General features: G+C 39.2%; 1 protein-coding gene across 3 annotated transcripts in view; it reads right to left on the reverse strand.

The window, feature by feature from the left end:
* Positions 1-21,160, reverse strand: part of GNAS (GNAS complex locus) — a 126,984-nt gene that overhangs the window by 46,588 nt on the left and 59,236 nt on the right. For all 3 annotated transcript variants that reach the window (XM_044455394.1, XM_044455395.1, XM_044455396.1), the window contains exon 5: positions 2,063-2,160. In XM_044455394.1, coding sequence (XP_044311329.1) covers positions 2,063-2,160 — 98 coding nt within the window. The remainder of the gene's footprint in view (positions 1-2,062; positions 2,161-21,160) is intronic.

A 21,160-nucleotide genomic window follows, 5' to 3' on the forward strand; every position in this document is an offset into this window, starting at 1 on the left:
CTGTGTCATATTCTGATCATCCAAACACTGCCCTTCCAGTACAACCAACTGAACAAGCAATCCAGTTTCTAGCCACACTCCTGAAAACACACAGACACAACCCCAATGGGCCATTGTCAAGACCTAGAACACTGAGAAGTCAGAATGCACATTCGGAAGCAGCAGCTCATCAAGTCAAGCAGCTGTGAACAAATTCGCGTTTGTCATATACTGCTCTGTTTTTCCCAAACCCTGCCTTAAACTTTGCAAAACTAGACCAAAATCCTATTTTTTTATTGTCAACATTTCTTCTCTACCAATTTGGCAATAAAAATAGCCCAAAAGCTATCTAACCATGAGCAGTTATCCTTCTCATCCTGTTTCCTGGGACACATGTTGAATACTTAGGGGAAGATAGTTTTTTTTCCCTCATTTGATATGGCAAACTTGTAAAATGTCACTATTAAATCCCCAAATAAAGTATCTATGTATGAGGAATGTAAGAAGCTGCCTTGTAGCAACTACTTACCCATCTACCCCAATACAGTCCTCACTGAGTGGTGGTGATGGGATGAACCCTTTTGGAATCTGTCCCTCCAGCATCCACAGACTCCTCTCATGCTTTGGCCTGGTTCTGCAAACCGAGGTGAACCTGGAGAAGTCCACAAATGCTCACAGATCCCTGGGTGTGCAACCAGTCACCTTCCTCATCGGGTGCAGCCACCCCAAGAGTGGCTTCAGGATGCAGAAGACAGGTGCTGCAAGTAGCTGTACCAAGCCCCATTCTCAGTGACCTTCATTCTTCCCTGCCCAGCACAGCCAATAGCAGCAGCGCTGGGCACGGAAAAGCCCCTTGTGCAGCACATGGGGCTCAATTCCTGGTAAGCACGACACAAGCACTGGGCACGGTCATCAGGAACTCAGGCTCTGGGTCACTTCAAAGCAGACCAGAGTCCAGGGAACCAAGCCCAGGGGATCCAATGGATTCCCACTCCAAAGTGGATCCTTAGTGGTTGCTTTCAAACAGCTCTGGAAGTCTTTCACATCAGCTGCTTCTCAATCCTTTTAATTGGGAGAGCCAGATACTTAGCTACCATTGAACCATGTTCCTCCCAATGAGGGAGCTAAATACATTTTGATACATTCCAATTTAAAAATAAATGTCATTTCTAAAATACTAAAATGACTACCTAACCATATTGCAAGTATTGTTTTCTAATTAGCAAGTATTGTTTTTTAGTTTGGTGGCAAAGTTTCCATCTCTAACTTTCTGCTGCATGGTAGAACTCAGAGAAAGGGAATTTCTTATCTCAAGTCTCAACAAAAGCAAGCAACCATTCAAGACCTGTTTATTTCTCTCTATTACCCCAAGAAGGGCATGAGATGAATAGTAATGCTGAAAACTATGAGCTTCCTTCTGTTCTCGGTTCTCAGGATAAAAACTAGAAGCAGTAACTAAATAATGAAACTGTGCAAGAAGTTGGTTTAAGCAAAAGATCTAGTTTCATATAAAGTTTACCAAGTAAAGTAATATATACATTTAGAGCTGAAAGATGTTTCATGCTTAATATTTTCACTCTAGAAAGAAGTTTCCGATCGATCCACACGCAACTCATAGTATCAACCCTCTCCTGTAAAAGGACAAAACCACCAACTGTTGCAAATTAGTCTATAGAAATACTGAAGGAATTTTATGTCAACTAACCTCTAAATGGCTATACAAATTTTGCACATTGATTTTACAGATACTGTCTTCAACTGATTAGTGATATTAAATGGACTTTTTAGTTTTATTACACATTAATGCAATGAAACCATTACCAAATAATTTTTCTCACATGCAAGATGGTTGGTGTTTTGCAAAGAGCACAATGCGCAACCAAAATGCTACAAGGCAGAAACAGAAAGCCAGACTGCTTATTAAGTTAACTATGTTCAGGGGCTCTAGCCCAAGCTTTAAATATTTCATCAAATCTTCTCCCATCAATTTGCAATAAACTTATTATATTTCAATGAATAATTAAGGGAAGAACTGCCTTCTCTCCCCAACAAACAGCAATAAACAATTAGATGTTGTACTTACTACTGTGCACAATCAATCAATTGATATTCGTTAGATCTCTCATAGCAGGCTTTCACACCTTCATCGTGCCAAAGTGTTTTTGTATGCTCATAGAACTCCTGAAAGCAAAAGATAAAAAGGAAAATATAAGTCACAAGGGTCAAAGCACAAGGGAGATGAGAAAACCAAAAACCTTGCCAGACGGAGCACATACATCAGAAATGGGACCATCAACACACAGAAACCTATCAATGCAGGAGTATGCTTCAGTTAGTCCAGTGAATGCTTATGCAAAATTCAACGTATTTGGGTTGGTTTACATGTTACACTAACCCACACTGGCGATCAGCCCCAGTAGGTTGTTGAGAATAAGGTGCGTCCAAGTGAAAGTCATGCTCTCCATGAACTGCTCCCCCCTTCAGTTCTCCAGCCAGCACCCTGTGTTGCCAGTATCTTCAGTAAGACCCTGTTCCCCCTTCCTGCTCTGCTTGTTAGCCACCTCTTGGCTTGCCACGGCTTTCCCCTTTTAAACTTTTTTTTTCAGATTTGGCACCTGATGCAACCCCCTTGAAGAGGCCAAGTAGCACACTGGAGGGGCTGTCACTGGCTTACCACCTCCCCTTGAAAAAAACAAACAACTGCACACCAAATGTCTGTGCAAAATTGTTTTGAATATTTTTAAAATAGGTGGATTTATGTGAGAGAGGAGGTTCACAGTTCAGGTCCAAAATGAAATCCAGTAAAATAACAGAAGTTCAGCTGGATCAGTGTCCCAGGAGGTACTTGCTGTTACAGTAAAACAGGGATCAACCCTGTATGTTGTATCAGGAAGGGTACAAAGAAGTACCCCTCCCCCCCACATGCTTTAACAGATAGCAATCAAAGCTTGTGAATACCAAAACATGCAAGAGCTTTCCAAAGTTGCATCAACTTTCTGATATTGAGCCCATGGCCACTTAACAAAGGACTTCAGTAACCAAATTCTAATCTTTGAAGTAACAGGCATGTTATATTATCAGGCTTATCCAGTGCAAATGTAATAATGCTGATTTCTTTTAAGTATAGTTAAGCCAGGTATGTCTTTCCCCTTCTTCAGCTCTGCAGTGTGAATCTTCCTTCCCTTGTTGACCTTAACTATGCTTCAGTGTTACATCTGTAGCAACAGTAAACAGGTTCCCTTTACAATATTCATGTTTATTACTCAAATCAAGTGATGACCTATGTGCTGGACACCATCACAGATCATGTATCACTGAGAGAACTCAACTTAATGTAAAACAGCATTTTTAGTGATACTTCACATGAAAGCAATTATGTATCAGATAAACAAGAGTAGCCAAACATCAGCTTGGGTGAATCATTGGCAGGAGCTAGAGTCCCCGTGTGTACTTCCAAAACAACAAACCTTTCTTTGGCAAAAAGATCTTTATTATCCAATGCACTTCCAGTAAGCACAACCAACAAAGGAAGTGTCTCAAAGCATGCACAGAGCAGTTCACTGAACCCATTATAGCAACTACTTACAGGAATCTTCCTTCAGAGCAAGTCTGGGCCCCAACCTTCTGGGAGGACTCCCTTAGTGGTGCCTTAACCTCTTCTTGGTATGCCAGCCCTCTAGCTAGCCAGCCCTTCTCTTCTGATGCCACATCATAGGGTCAAGAGTCATACCAGCCTCATCTAACTCCTAGAACTGCTGTCCCATGCCTTCTCCCAACAGCTGTACATTCTGCCTATTCTCAGAGTCTGCCTGAACCCATAGAGAGGGTGGCCTTGAGATAAGCTCCTCCGTGTCTCCCATCTCATTGTCTGGAATCCAAGCCCACCCATTCCTCATGAGTCTAAACTGGTATGCCCTGGAAATGCGCACCAAGAACAAATGCCTCTCTCATTCCCCACAATCATGTGTGAATTCCCTCTACTCCTTATAATGTATATGTTTAAAATGCCAGGATCTGTGGTCTAAGAATAAAAATTTCTAGATTTAAACTTGAAGTTACAACCACAAACATGTGGGATGCTATGAAAAATTAATTCTGTCTTGATAATTTATCTCATATTTTGTACAAGACAATTATGGTAACTGAACTTAATAAAGGACTTGATACTTCACACTATTGCAAAGCAAGCCTCAGGGAAGTAGCAGCTCCACTTCCAGTTATTATGTACAAAAGCAATAGATCTAATATATATACCAGACAAAACTAAAGGCAGGTATTGGTAGTACCTGAATTCATTGATCCTACAAGAAATGGCAATCTAGGTGCTAGATACAAAGATATCTAAAGATACTAAGTTTATTTGTAACTGATTAGTAAAAAGCAGTAACAAATGAATCTAATTCGGATCTTCAGCTGAAACTGAAGCTTGAGTTCACATGTAATCATCCTTATTGGGGTCCTAACATACTCCAGCTCAAAAAATATAAAATACAATGCAAAAATAACAGCATTTGCTGGAATTGTATACTCAGGTTTTCAGTAGAATAAAATAAATTGCAGCAGAACGAAGAAATGCTTCAGATCAAGAACAATTAACCTCTGTTGGATCAACACAATGTGAACTTTATGTTCCAACACTTATACCTCCCCTCCCAACTCCTATTTAGTCTATCCTCTTCTGCTCTCTATTGTAACTCCCTCTTTTGATTAATGCATAATACAATTCTTTATGCAAATACAGTGTATCTGGATGGTGCCACTTCAGAATGCAGACAGGATCTTTGGATTTGGAATGATAAACCAAAGCATGTTTATGCACAGAGAACTATTTTGCTTAGATCCTCCCCTCCCCCGCATGTGTCAGATTTCTAGATGGACCAGTTTTTTATATGAAGGGATGTTCAAGACATGTGAACCTCACCTGCAATCTAAAGTGGAGCAGGCAGGTCAGCAGACACTTCAATCAAGAAACAAGAAAATTAGGCTACAGGTTTCTACTTTTAATGTTAATAGATTTTAATTATTATAATTAATTATTTTAATCTACTTAATTTATTTAAATAATTATTTTATTTATTTTAGTCGTGGGATATCTAGTTTATTATTGTTTGGGGTATGTATGTTATATTTATGTTATGTTTATATTTATATCGCTGTATGTATAGATTTTGCTGTGAGCCATCCAGAAATATCCCAAATAAATAAATACATACATACATACATACATACTTTATATCATCTTTGCAATAATGATGCACTGGTGAATAACTTACACGTTCCATTCATCATGTGCAGTTCCAAAAAAAGACAACTGTTTTGATGGTATTTATATGAAACATTTTCATGGAAAATCACTCTTAAATTGGTGCAGTTTGTTACTGCAATTGACACATTTTTAAAGTGTCAGTAACTTCTGTTAGGGATGCAGGTGGTGCAGTGGGTTAAACCGCTGTGCTGCTGGGCTGGTTGACTGAAAGGTCACCGGTTCGAATCTGCACAACGGAGTGAGTTCCCGTTGCTCCGTCCCAGCTCCTGCCAACCTTGCAGTTCGAAAGCATGCAAATGCAAGTAGATAAAAAGGTACCACTTCGGTGGGCAGGTAACAGCGTTCCGTGCACTTCGGTGTTTAGTCATGCCGGCCACATGACCACGGAGACGGTCTGCGGACAAGCACTGGCTCCCTCGGCTAGGAAACGGAGATGAGCACCACCCCCTAGAGTGAGGCATGACTGGACTTCATATCAAGGGGAAACCTTTACCTTTAACTTTTGTTATTTGTATTTCTTTCTTTCTAGAACTTTAAGTATGAAAACAGATTTGCCCTCAAAAACAAAATGTATCCAATATACATAAAACCAAAACAGCTGTGACCATTTCAGTATTTTTAAAGAAACTTGGTGGCCAGCAACCCGAATGTCAAAATAGGAATTAATTCCAAAATCTGGCTAAACATAATGAGTCTTAAAAGAAGTATGACTGGTTAAGGTATGAGTGAATTATTTTATCACACCCTTGCTCTTCCATGTCCTATGGCTCACAAGAGCTACAGTCCCCTTAAACATAAGGAATGAGAATAAACACTGTGTTAGCTGCTTTGAACTGCTTATCATCAGTTATTTAAGGTTTAACACCTAAAATTTAGATTATGGGCAGTATCCAGCAGAGCTGTTGTACTTAAATAAACTAAGCACTAGCATAAGTTATGTCTAGCATAAGGTTAATATCATAAGTAGGTGCAATTTCCCTGGAAAACCTGTTACTCCAGCTTATGCTGTATATTCATGCTACTGCTCTGTCAACTGTATAAGCAGAGTGGTCCTGTTGGACACTGTCCTATGATAGCTAACACTGCCTTAGTAGCATCTGAAAGGATGCTACCAAATTCCTACTTTGTTTAAATACAACTTACCATTACCATATACTACATTTTGCAAGAGATGGTATGGGGCAAGACTATTACTACTGTAATTCAGCTCACTAAGCAAGCAAGCCTTTTGGGCCTTGAATTTTACTGTAACCCCTGTGCCATATTTACTCTCAAGTGACAAAATACATAAGGAGATGGGAGATATGAAGATTGTTCCAAGACACTTTAGGAAAGGCTTTATCTTGAGCAGTACACTCTTACTAGGGAATGATTCAATTTATTGACTGAGAATTACCTATATTTGAAGATCCCAGCCAAAACGCTTGATCAATGAGAATACTATTCTGTTTCTTGTTACCTTCTTCGAACTTGAACTATACCCCAGCAACAGTCATGCTATCTTTTTAATGTGGTAATTAACATTCCACGTAGGATGGAAAAAGAATCTAAGTCCACACTTTGAACTTCTTGCAGGAGATTTCAAAATACAAATCTACAATCTATATCAAAATTCCACAAATTATAGGCAAATGTCTAAGATGAATTATGCCTATTATTAGGAAATTTCCCATTCAGTTTATTTGAATGCTACCTATCTAGTTTGAAGTTGTAACAAATTAGGTGGAAGGGAGAGGTGCTGGTTGTCTAGGTATGCAATTTTCAATACTGCAGTTAGCTTCTTAACCCAAACCTAATTGCAGTTTATAGCATTTACATCCCCACAAAAAGAAAACCAAAAAAAAAAAAAAAATGCCATTAGGGTGCCTACGCACATGTTGTGAAAAGAGTAAATGAAAAAAGAAAAGAGAGGAGAAAAGGACAACAGTTTACATAAAATTTGCACATGCTACTATATATGCATATATTATTTATTTATTATTATAATTAAATAGAAATATAATATACACAGCATCAACCCCACTCCTGCTGCAAATAGAGCATGTGAAAAAAATGGCAAGGTCCAGTGAAAAAAATGAAACAGTTTAGAAAGGAACATAATGAGACAGATCGATTTTTAAAAATTAAGCAGATTATCACCCAGAACCAGCAAAGTGAGCTGTGAACATGCTCAAATATACGAAGGACCATGACAGACTGAAGCAACAGCTATCAATACAATCAGCTGGAAAGTCCTCTTAGCTGCTTGTTGTCCTCAGCAATGCCTGGTTTTTCAGCATGTAGACTTGAGAAATACGGAAGCTGCAGCAACTTCCTTATTACTCCTGTTTGCTGAAAAAGGCAGTGCCTAGGAGAGTGGTGTTAGTGGTTCTGAGGGCTAGAATGGAACTTCTCCAGTTGTCTGTATTAACTGTAGTTGCTACTTACCCAAAAGCATATTCCTGGTTCACAGGTTTCTGTGTCTACTCTCCTGCCTGATGCTGAGTTTGACTTTTATACAGTAAAGTTTTTACATATCTATGTTGTACTGTCTACCATATACCAAGTGATACGTAAAAAAGTAGGGGAGAACATGCTTCTCAAGTCAAGTCTTTGTTTGAGTTTCCCCAAGCTCAGAAAATGGCTTGTCTGTCAATATTCACTCTCATTCCAGCCTGGAAAGATTGTAACCCAAATGCAAATACAAATGCAAATAAAAATTTAAGAATCAATATGTCCAGTAGAGGGCACAAAGCAAGCAAAGAAGGCCACATAACGGAAGGGAGGCATATTGGCCCCAGCACAGTAAGCCAACATACTGTCCAAAGCAACTCACACCATGCCATATATACTTTTAGTGGTTAGGTATCCCTAACCCCATAACTTTATAGATATTTAAGGCCATTTGCACATACGGCTCAGACTCATTGCCATACAAGTGATATATCTCCCAAGGGGCTGGGCACCACTTTTATGGCTTGTAACCATTTGGGAAATAGCAGGCAGCACAATGTTTCATCTAAAAATACAGGAGATTGTAATGCAAATGAAGAAAGACAAACAAAATCAGAAGATGGATGGTATCAGACTCTCAATACCTACCCAAAAAAATGGACAATGATGTGATACACAAATCATCCAACATTTTGAGAAAGGTTATTTATAAAAATGAATGGGTTACAAAGCTTGCCAAATCATCCCTGTCATGCTATTCAGTAGGCATGCTACCTGGAAAGAAAAACAAGCAGACTAGCCCTTGCATGTTGGTTTCTTGTTGCCATAACATCAATTCATCTGTTGGAAGATTCTAGTAGAGCACATGATGTAACAGCAGCAATGCAGGTTATTTCTGCAACTATATATTGGGACCTTTTAATAGAAGGACTCTAAAAATACCCTTTTGATACCTATGACAAGCTGAGCAGCTAGTTTTGTCCATGATAAAAGATTATGATCTTATAAAAGTGAAAAAGCCTTTGTCCCAACAGTGGCCATGACATCAGAGCACTGTGAAATTTCCAGTACATGTTTCCAATTAAACAGGAGATGCATGCATTTCTTTATATGATGCACTATCCTTCACCCAAAATCTACCAAAATAGTCAGAGAGGAAACTAATGCTTTGAAGATTATGTGAGTTAAAATGGACCTTGTAAACCAGCTACCCATAGTCCCTGCAGAATCTCTTCCCTACTGCCAGGAATACTGCAATTTTTTGCGAGACCTAAATACTACTGATTTATTTTCAGAACTTTTAACTCATCTTTCTACTTGAAAATGAAGTAAAAAGTGAACTTGTGGGGGTGAACTCACCCCCACAATGTCATAATAAGGTATTAGTATTAGAAACAGAATGTTTTCTCTCTTTTCTACAGACTGTTTCCAGATTCTTTAAAGCATTTTAATTAGTTATTGTAAGACTAGCTATATAAAGAAAGTTTTACGTGTATAGATGCTTCTCTTTTACTTGGAAATACCTGTTATACTTACAGGTAAGTGAATTCCCAACTAAGAACTGAAGAAAACTTGTGATTATTTATGAGCATTCATGCAAGCACCTGCTGAACTTCTTAACCCCTATAAATTACAATATACAAAGACAACTCAGTGTTCTACACAAGAGAGATGTTATTGATTTCTTAAGCAAAAGCAGGTACATTCTCTACTGTGTGCAGCAGAGTTGAATGCATGGTTAAGAACTCATATATAAAGAGACCACAGTAAGTATTAAAACAATAAGTAATAAATGTGTTACATATTTTGCTTTCTTTCTAGGAAAAATAGGAAAAGTTGTAATGGGAGAAACAGGACAAAAGAAATATTTTAATAATTGTAAAAGAGAAAAACTAAGGAACAAAATTGAGGAACAATTATAGTGTCATACTTGGAATGGGGTCATCTTAATACCAACAGGAGGAGAGTATAGCCTTATATAATGCAGGACAGGAAATAGTCTTGCCTCTTTTGAAACTGTGGTCACACAGGAAATCCAGGTTATTTTGAACTCATAAAATAGAAAAAAGGGTAGAGGTAACCTGTCACTAATCGGAGGCCACAAGAAGGCCACCTTATAAATAGCCATTCACCTGTGAAAGCTTGTGGGGAAGGGGAACTGCCTCCCAAGTGAGAAGGATTTGCAAACTGGAAGCTGGTTTGATGTTGGAATTATTATTTATTGCATTGCATAGTATTTCTATACCTCCCAACAGCCAAAGCATCCTGGGATGTTCAGAACAATACACTAAAAATAAATATCAAACAGAATAAAACAGCATTAGATGTCAATATATAAGAATAAAAAAAGAAATTAAAACAATTTAGGAACTTTTCAGTATTGTGCTACAAACTGTCCTTCTAGAAAGGCCCTTGGAATGTATAAACACAGTTTTGTGAAACAAAAATAAAGGGCAGACTTGTCATTTGAGAACTTGCTATTTATCAATTACAGATTCAATAGTGCATTACACACATACACACCCCTCTCAAAGGTGTGTACAAGAGTTACACAATATTGTAGTTAAAGCAAGAGACTCAATTTCACTCAAAGTTCAGTGCCCAATGAACTACATGTTTCATAACTGGAGTTTTAAATGCGTCATATTAAACCATATGATTGAAGTGTAACATGAACCAGCTCCACTGGCCCCACGGAGCAAGGGAAGGGTTAACTCTGTAACAAATTAAATGTTGTAAACCCAGGTGCCAGCATGGCAGGACAAGGTCTTGGAAGGCATCTCCTTCCCTTTGTGATGTATTCTGGGATATCAGAAATTATGGCCTTAAGGATTCCGGAGATAACAGCAATGACTGGCACCAGTAAATGGAGTAAATGGCTGGCCCCAAGGACTGGGAGATGGGTCAGCGAACTAGGTCAAGAGGGTATAAAGGCCAGTGAGTATAGAGGGCCATTGTTCCTGCTTCAGAAGGTTCTGTTCTGCTGCCAGCTCACTGTGTTGAAGATCCTGCAGAAGGTAGAACTTTGCTATATAGTTAAAGATAGGTTAGTTTTTTTATTTTTTAGTTTGAGTGGAACTACAGCAGCCCTGCTGTACTCCACTCAGAGTTGGGGAAAACATGCTTACTAAGGTCTCAGCAGCACCACAACTACACCTTGGAAAAAGGGTTTTATTCAGTCTATGAAGTTTAAAGAGGACAGCACATCACCTTCTGCCACTTAAAGGCCTTTTTAAAGCATTCCTACAAGTTTGATGATAATGGCCCTTTACCACAACTCAGAGAGCTACACTGAATAATATATGTTTGGAATTTAAATTCTATCCTATTTTATATCCTTTTACTTTGTCACAGTGGAACATGGGAGAGAGATGAGGATCATTTTGCTACTTAAGGACCATCTTCCCCCACGTTTAGACCCTTTTCAAAGGCTACAGAAGTTGAATTAAGCAGTCAACTATATATATATTTAGTGCTTTTCATTTCTTGGTTTTTCTTATTCAAGTTCCTCTTTTGAGTATCTATTCAAAATATCCATTTTAATTATCATATTGTTTGTATATAAAAGACAATGAAGACTGATTTAATGGAAAAGGTGTCTGTTAATTGGAATGAGCTTTCCCAGCTACACATATAACTAAAGAATTTGTCAGAAGTGGCAGTGGAGGTTAGTCATGCCACTCCATTGTCAAAGACAGGCCCTGTGTCTGTCCTTCCAAAGTCTTCATGAACACAGGACAAATAGCTTCAAAAGCTGCTTGGATGCAGAATGGTATCTCTCATTTCATTCTGGGAAAACAAAGCATAGACTGAATTGGAAGTAGAAGGTGGTACAAGAAGTTAATATTTATTTGTGCACACTTTGATTACAATTTTTGCTTCATCATTCATTATGATAGGGACATCTCTGCATTCCTCTGTGGTGCTGCATTTAAATTACAGCTCAAAATATGCATGTCGGATGTTATCATAAAGGAAGTGAACATACCTAGGAATAATGCAATGCTATACTGGCACATAGTCAGAGACGCACAGATTATATTCTGGGACAGAAAAAATGATCTTTTGCATTTAAAAAAAAATATCCCAGAAATATTTTATACTGACCTCTTTGTAAATGCAATAACCCATTGTGGGCAGCTAGAGAGGACAAGCTACACTGACACCAGTGGCTTGTTCTAGGGGTTATCATACCCACTATGGGTATGGGTTCTCATCCAAATGTGGAAGACCTATTTTGGCATGACTTGTTGAAAAGTCCCTCCAAGGCTTGGGGCAAGAGCACCCAAAAATACTGCCATTCCTCTCCCTAAGAGATATCTTGTTTCTTCAGTTCTATTTAGCAACATATTACTCTGCAGTAGCCTGTTCTCTTCCTCCTTCTTTGGCAGTCCCTCTGCTAAACCCCTGTGCTTTTTTTTTTTTTTTTTTGCCACTTCACTTGCCCATGTGAGTCAGCTGTGCAAGATTTGTACAGCAATTTCAAAGGAGCTTGTTATCCTGCCAACTTCAGCTGCATCTTCTAAGCAGCCCTTTCTCCACCCTCCCTACAGTAATGCTTCCCAAAATATATTTTCCCAGGGGAAAATACCCTATATTTATTTGAAAATCTTATGTATGCAATCATTTGATATTTCATAGCATACAATTCCTCAACATGTTATGTGTGGCTGCCTAGAGAGCGCAATGTAAATCGGCGGCTTTTATACAAATCTAACAGATAATAATCTAATAAATAGAACTGCTTTGCCTTTGTGCAACAGATAGGTATTGGTATTACTACCACCCCTTTTTTGGTAAAATGACCCCACTGTCAATAGTCAATTCCTCCTAGCCATTAGAGTCATAACCTCTCCTCTCTCCCATATGGCCTTTCCTGTGCAAATGAACACAGAAACAGTTGCCACAGGTAAACAGCAGTTACAGTCCAAAAAATTTGCTTTCTAGAGTCATTATTACTGTGCAGTAATCTGCCATACTCCCTGTATAGCTCTGTGGATCTGGCAAAGGAGGTGGACTGTGAGTCCTCACCACCACACTGTATACAACCATTGCGGGAACTGGTTCACAATGCACCTGGAACCTTGGCTGAGTCAGAGGGAGAAAAACAGTATGTGAGAATATGGCTGTATTTCTGGAGTGAAGCTGAACTATGCAGGTACAGTCACACATCTCTGGATAACTCATTAATCTCTGGGTATCTTGTTCCCCAGTTTTCCACACAGATATTATTACAGGGTTGTTCTCGCACTCCCACACAATTCAAGGAGAAGCTGCATGAGCTGCGGAAAGGCTTAAGGAAATCATAACTTCTAACAAGCACCCAGGGTTGAGGTTCACACCATGCCACTCTATGACAGACTTGCTACTATCATGCTGTGTGAGCAGCATATGATGTCCAGTTATACAAGTGGCAGCAGGATTCCCTTGAGCCACCACAGAGTGTGGTATCAGCCCATGAAGACCTGTCAGTCACCAGCTTGTGACTTGCCCTCCCCAACTCCAGGCATACGAAGATGGGTTTAGCGCTATACTTCATGGTCACCTCCAGTGCATCCTAGCCAGAGAGGGTCCCTTGTCTGCAAATATTTCAAGATCACTACCACAAACATCTTATTTTGTCCCAAAAAGTTTTCCAGTTTGAGCCAAAAGTACATCTGTGCTTCCCCAGCAACCAGCTCACCTTGCTTCAGAGACAAACGTGCCAACAATGTACACCGCCATTACAAGCAACCCAATGCTTGTTTGCTTGCTTGCTTGCTTGATTTGCCAAAAGAAAAGAAACCAAGCCAGCAACTGTGCAGTATTAACCCAGAGATGTGTCATGGAAAGGTAAGAACCTGCGCCCAGCCATTTGCGAAGCAGTCTGGAGTACTTTCTCAAGGGAAATGAAGTTGAAGCTAGACCTCCACACAGCAAGTATGAAGATCTACCTCCAAGACAGAAGGGTTCTCTCACTCACCATGTCCAAGAATCTATCTGTGGTAGAGGAGCAGCAAGCAGAAAACACCATCACTGCAAGATCTGGAAAGTAAATTTCCTGAACTGCTTCAGGGGAGGGCAGGAAGGTGCTCACCTTTTCTAGTGCTCAACACTGTATGCCCAGGGCCAAGAAAGCCACACTTTTCTGGCTTTCCCAGAAAGAAGGTTGAGGAAGGGGGAAGAAGCCACACCTGAAGAAGTGGACCCTGAAGATTTAGCATAGCAACTGAGACAAGCAGCATAACAGCTGTCCAGAGAGAAAGAGAGAAAGGGTGGAGAAACAAAATACACTCTCCAGAGAGGCTTGCCTGGTGCCGTCACTTTATTTTTTTCTGCTCCAGGCTAAACCCTTGCTATTTTCCCAATGTTTTAAGATCAGATTGTTTTAATATGGGTTTTATTGTTGATTGGTTAAGAATTTGACTAGGATGTTGTGTTTTATCCTATTTTGTCATATTGTTAAACCGTCCTGAGACCATGATAAGGGGATGGTCTAAAAAAGTTTTCAATAAACAAACAAACAAAACAGCTCCAAGGGCCAAGGGAAGAACCAGCAGTGGAGAAACCAACACTTACCAACACTCAACAGCTAGCATATCCCTTTAACAAGCATAAAACTGCAGCCCACAAGAGTCATGGTCAATACTGTTGAAGCAGCAGGGGTACACACATTCAAGGAAAAAAAGGGACACAGATTCTTCACTAGCCCCGCCATGTAGTAAATGGCTCCCCCTTATTTTCAGAGTTAAAGCCCCCGTACTTCAACTGTGGTTTATGTTTTAACTATTACAGCAGTCCTAGAGTGCACCTTTGCATGATTAAAGGTACAGTGGCCCACCTCCTACATATTTCATACCTGATGTGATTGTTGTGTGCTGCATCCTGAACATCTGTGATTCAGGGCAGGGAAGGGATGCTTCTTCAGGACAACACTGAGCTACCTTCCCGATATGCATCTGTTCACGTATTTCCTATGTAAGTCCCCACAACCTTGTAGCCTCTCAAAACCATAGTTTCTATCATCATACTCCCCCAAGCCAGTAGTCCACTTCCTTGTGTTTCCCATTTAGAGCTAATAAGCCAACTCATTCACACCCTTCATATAAGTGACACCAAAAAGTGCCTCTCCACACCAAAAAAGCTAGAAAAATCAGTACATGTTCTTGTTTTTAGTTGCAACAAAATCTGCCAAACACTGTGGTTTCTTAATAAAGATCTTTGGAGCTTAAATACACTGGGGGCTTCTAGAAGGAAAAGCAGGGGGTGGCTAGGAAGTGAAACCAAAAGCCACTTCAGAAAGGTGAGAAAGAAGAGGGAGACAGGATGAATGAAACAAGCAGCAGGTGATGAGAGCACTGCACTAATTAAAAAAAAGAGAAAAGCATGCAAACATTTTAAATTAAAATTGGTTTCATTTAAAAATACAGGTTTGCTAGGGTATGAATGGGGTAAGCTTTCCAACAGGAGCTGGCAAAGGTAAACAAACTGAACAGGCAACAGACCAATGGTAAAAAGCCTGCTGACGTAGCAAGCGATTGCAGAAAGTAGATTCCATGGTGAAAGTACCTGGAATACATGTCAGAGCTGTTTGCTGGAATGAGGAAGAGGAGGAGAAGAACAAGCCACAGCAAGCGTGACTGTCTGTTGGAAGTAGCATATATTATTTTGCATAGCATAGATTATTCATAGAATGGCTTACCATGTCATGTGAACTAGCACAATAGCTATTGCGTGTCAACATTAATTGTTTAATGTATAAATTAAGTACCAGTTGAAATATTTTGGGGCACTACTTCTTACAGCATCTCCTTGTCCTTAGCTAGCACATGTTATACTCCACCTGGCTGCAGTGTTCCATACCTGGGGTCTTGCTACCAAAACAGTCCTGTCTGAAATATCCAGCAAACTCACTTTTCTAGATATTGTTTTCAGACACATAATACCTGCCCAAAACATCATGTGTAGATGAAAATATCATAATGAAAATATCATTTATGGTGGATAAAGCAATTACTAGTAAGTAGATTGATATTACCAAAGGTATTTCGCAGGAAATAATTGGTAGAAGAACTCCTTAACCATTACACATTTCTTAACAGTTTGGTCATCAATTAATATTGTATCTCTAATCTTTTTTTTTTTTTTTTTTTGCACACAGCACTATTTTATGAAGAGATCCTGAGCTTCAAAAGGAGTTTCAATTCATTTCACAGCAAAAAGAACAAGCATACTTTTCAGAGCAAAGTTTACCACTAACAATTTTTCAAAGCTATGGGGTCCTATCCCCAGTGTTTGGATTTGTTTTTATTTTGTCTCTATATTTAGAAAGAGAGAGAGAGAGAGGGAGGGAGGGAGGGAGGGAGGGAGGAATTCTTAAAGATTTCAGTGACTATGATGTACCACTCGTTCGTTAAGTTGACAAGGAATTCCCCTTATACAGAAAGTTGGGAACGTTCATCATACTGAAAGCAGGCACATCCTGTAAATAGCTATCAGTTCTTTTATGAGCCATATTTGCACAATGAAAAATAAATATAATCAGATTTGTATACTTACATGTACTATTAATGAAACATAGTCATAAGGGATGGTTTTCTGAAACACAACAGCCATGTACCCACACACACACACAGACACACAGAGTCATACAAACACCAATTATATCCCTTGCACAAATGTTCTTTCAAGAATCTGTTCCTGTATATCCTCCTTCTGTACTCCCATTTCATAATCATAAAAACCTTTCCATCATTTAAAGAAAAGTCAACAATTTTTTACGTCAGCATGTTTCTTAAGGTTATCTGATTATTTCTTGGATGATTAAACTGCCTTTATATGTGGAAGGAAATTTTTATTTAAGAATTGAACTAAACCACACAAGTCAATATTTTATAACTACACTTCAAAAGAAAGACTGATTTATCAGACTATTTGTTAGATACTTTCAAACTTTAGAGAGAAATATAATGTTTGTCTCTTTCCAGATATCAGCAATGTTGTCAATAATTATTATAGATTTAAGTCTGGATCAGCGAATGGTCACGGACTGCTGATTGTACTCCACACTAAAGCCATTAGTCAGGAAGGTTTATTTATTTACTTGATTCCTAATATTTTGAGCTTCTTGTTCAGAAACACAATTCCTCCCATAACTCTTCCACTTGTTTTAACTGTTTGATTGGTGCCTCTTTCCATTTCTCTAATTTTGAATGGCTTACAATATAAAACTTTGCATAGTATTTTTCTCTATACATAAAATTAAGAAAATTGCTTGGAATATAGCTTCATAATGGCCTATCCTTTCCTTCACCCAGACTCATGCCAAAGCAAGTTTTATTATTACTACTCAAAAACAAGCTTTTTAAAAAATTGAGCAGTCAGTTATGTATGTATGTACGTACATACGTACGTATCTTATCTGAACCACATCCAGTATTTAAATCTTAGGTAACAGGCGAGTGAAAGGGAAAGGAACATTAACAAGAAATACAACCTACAGACACTGAGTTACAAGCAAAAATACTATTTAGCTGCAATAAATACAATTAAAAGGACAGCTAAAGCAGAGATGGAAGCAAAGGGTTCAATTTGTGTTCAATTTTTTAAAAAAATACCAAGTATTTCCCCTAAACCACCTACTCAGTTTTGTTTCCGAAGTGCACATGCAACGTGGAAGGCAGAATCTGAAGGAAAAAACAGAGTAGCAAGGAGACAGAGATGGTCATGCTCCCTGCAACCTGAGTAAGATCTCACCCTTGCTGATTCAATGAAAGGAACTATTTTAATCATGGCCTTCTCTTTCATAAGGGTAATATAAAGTCATACAGGGTAAATAATTTAATTTAAAAATTATCAAAGCTATGATAGCAACTTTGTTTACAGAGTTTATACTATCACAGAGCAGTGATGTGGTGTAGAAACTTTTTCAAAAGGATTTTTTTGGATGCTTTATTTTTCTGTGGAAAATGTTCTGTGTTCAGATGTCTGTATTTATCCATAGTTGTCTGGGCTGTGAAGCTGCAGTCTATCATGTTAGATGGGGTAAATGTAGCATATGAACTATTATAAGTTATTCTTTAAGGCAAAAATGGATCAATCCTAGTGTTCAGTTGTCCATGGGCAAACTGAAAAATAAGTTATGACAATCCCTTCCTGTGCCCAACACCCTTGGGCTCTGGCTGAGTTTGCACCAAACTTACACATCGTTTGCTTCACGTTGCTAGCATTCTTCAATAATAAACTGAAGAAAAACTGAAACTTAGAGTGAACGTCTATTTCACTTCAGAATATAAGAGTCTTATTGGATTAGACCAGAGGCCCATCAAGTCTGGCATTCTATTCACACAGTGGCCAACCAATGGCGCATGGAATCCCACAACAGGACATGAGTGCAACAGCACTCCCACTTTGTGCCCACAGACTCATATCCACCCTTTAGTAAAACAAAACAATCATCTACGTGTTCTGAATCAGGGTTTTTTCTCAGTAGGAAACTGAATTGATGGGCAGTGCAGAGAGTAAGTAAACCTGAAGGTACTACAGTTATTTCATCAAGAGAAAATTAAACTTCTGTTTTAACTTCTATCAGCTTTCTTTGGATTTAACTTCTATCAGCTTCCTTTCCTAAAAATACTGTGTTCTTTCAGGTGTAGACAGTTTTGTTAAATATAAACTAACATCATAAGGAAGTATATGCTATTGTCTTAACCTTTTTACAAACATTCAAATAAAATACTTTCCAGATAAAATTTTGAATCTGTTTGAATTTAAATTATCAGTTTCAACACTGGGTTGCTGTTCCTAGGCCCACCTTTGCAACTGAGCTGTGAGACAGCATCTTGCCCCATCTTACTGTTCAACAACTCCATGAAACCACTGCAAGCACTCATTGGGGGATATGGAATAAAGTGCTATCATTACATGGATGTCACACGGTTTTATTTTCCTGTGACATCCCAAACAAGTAGGGTGTGCAAGTCCTGGTGCAGAGCCTAGACCCAATAATAGATTAGATAAGGACTGATAAACTGAACTGAAGACCTGTGATGCTCTTCACTCATTCTCCTGGGTGCAGGAGACTGATTTGCTGCCTATTCTAAATGAGGTTGTACTGCCTTTGAAAAATCAGGTTTGCAGTTTTGGGACAAAACAAAACCTTCACTGTTACCACAGACTTAAGATGCCATGGCAGCTCAGAGTGCCTTTTTACCAGTTTGGCCCTAGTGGTACAGGCACCAGTAATCCCAAAACTGTACTACAGCAATGCATACAAGGGGCCACTCTTAAGGCTGGTTTGTGCAGAATGCAGTGATTTGCTGCTGTCAGAAGTGCCCTCTTTTCAGTATGCAACTCATTTGTTGAGGAAATTGCACCACTTGTCTATTTGCCACCAGGCCAGGCTTAAGGTCCAAACAACCTGGAAACAGGTTACCTGACAGAAAACCTTTTCCCTTGTTTATACTTGTATGTATTATATTTATATCCCACCTTTCTCCCATAGTGGAGCTCAAGGTGGCTACATGTGGTTCCCAGGTGGTCTCCTCAGGCCAGCCCCAAACCCACTTGGCTTCAACATGGTGGATGCCTTATGTGCCTTCAGAGGGTACTCTGCGCCCTCTCTACTGCCTTACCAATACGCCCATTCACTAAAGTCAAATGAGGTGGTCTTGGTGGTTCCTCAAGGACATACAGCCTGGACACCCACTCAGAGTAAAGGCTTCAGTGTGGTAGCTTTCTCCCTGTGAAACTTCCTGGTCCTAAATGTCAGGTAGGCACCAACACTCTTTTGTGTCTGGTGCACGCTGCAGATATTTTTATTTGAATAACTGACTAGCCTCAGCTTTTACTAGTATCCTATTAAAAAAGCAGCAGCTTTTAATACTGTGTTCCATTTCTTTTATCTTTGATTGTTCACTGACCAGACTGTTTATATGTGCAACGATGCAAAAATATTGTACATACATACAGACATACGTAAATGCTTTCTTCAGAAAGATGTTGCATTACTCCTTGCCACAGCAGTCAAAACATTTAAGCTACACCTAGCAAGTACTGCTGCATCAAAAGTGAACTTTGAGAAGCTCATTTCCATGTGGTACTGCATGCAGAGCCTTCTGTTACTACAACAAAAATTCCAATGCTAAGTTAATCAAGTGAAATAAGAAATTTACATAACTCTACCCAGCTTGGTATTGAATCCACTTATATACCTGATAATACCCTAACTAAAGGTACAGAACTGCAGCCCTAATCCCAACCCTGCATCAGCTTTCTCCTTAACAGAGTCCAGGCAGAAAACATTTTGCATCTATACAGTGTTCCTGGAATGTACACTGCCCTTCTCATCACAGTAACCCTTACAACAAACATGTCTGTGATCTAGGTCAATGTTATTCGCCTCATCTTGCAGATGGCATGGGGAGATTGAACATCTTGTATCTAGTTCTAAACACCACACTTCAAGAAAAATGCAGACAAACTGGAAAAAGTTCAGAGGAGGGCAACAAACATGTTCATAGCACTAGAAACAAATCTCTATGAAGGGAGAGTGGAAGAACTGGGAGATATGACTGCATTTCTCAAATCCCTGAAGCTTTCACAAAGAGGAAGGCTAGGATTAATTCTCACTCATCCCAGAGTGCCAGACATGGAATAATGGGTTTAAGTTACAGGATACTTCCTGACTGTCAGAGGAGGACAGCAATGCAACCAGTGACCTAGGATTGTCATGGGCTGTCCCACACTGGAAGCATTCAAGAAGTAGCTAGACAGCCATCTGGCAGGGATGCTTTAACTTGGAGTCCTGCATTGAGCAGGGGGTTGGACTTAATGGCCCCCTATGGGCCCCTTCCAGCTCTGTTATCCTCTGATTCTATAATAGTTAGGTGCCTCCAAGAAGTGTTCCTAGTGCTGCTAGTCAAAAGGAATAGTGCAGCAATTCTGCCTTTGTTTTTTCTTAGCAGATTTTTTGCATTAATAAAAAGGCAGAACTGGTTAGGGAAGCCTGGGATGCTTAGAAGTAAAAGATGTTAACATCTGGAGCCCCTATAAAATTTTATGAATATGGCATTGCGATGGTGTGCTAAAAGCCTTGTCTGGAAGCAGCATTTGTTCCAGTTCTGAAACCGTACTAATGGAATAAGCCTATACAAACCACAATATTTTGAAAATTCCCCTTTAGCCTCAATTATAGCCAGCAAAATGCTACTCTGTATTAAAGGGAGAGTTGGTTCTTTTTCTTTTAAAATGTGAAAGCAATCCCATAATAGTGAAGTGCTTCTGAAATTTTGAAAAAAGTCATTCAACAGGAATATTTTCTGCACCAGCATGAGCACCTATATGAAACAAATAATTCGTGCTGTGCTGCTTATGTCACAGCCTTCAGTTCAACTGGAACTTGCCATTACTACCAAACTGGATGATTCAACACAAAAGGTGAGGCTATACATCCAGTTCTGCAGGTGCTGTCATATTTATTTAGCAGCTAAATGAGAGGCTTTT

This window comes from Varanus komodoensis, unplaced genomic scaffold (genome assembly GCF_004798865.1).
Source record: "Varanus komodoensis strain SLA01 unplaced genomic scaffold, ASM479886v1 scaffold8, whole genome shotgun sequence".
NCBI lineage: Eukaryota > Metazoa > Chordata > Lepidosauria > Squamata > Varanidae > Varanus > Varanus komodoensis.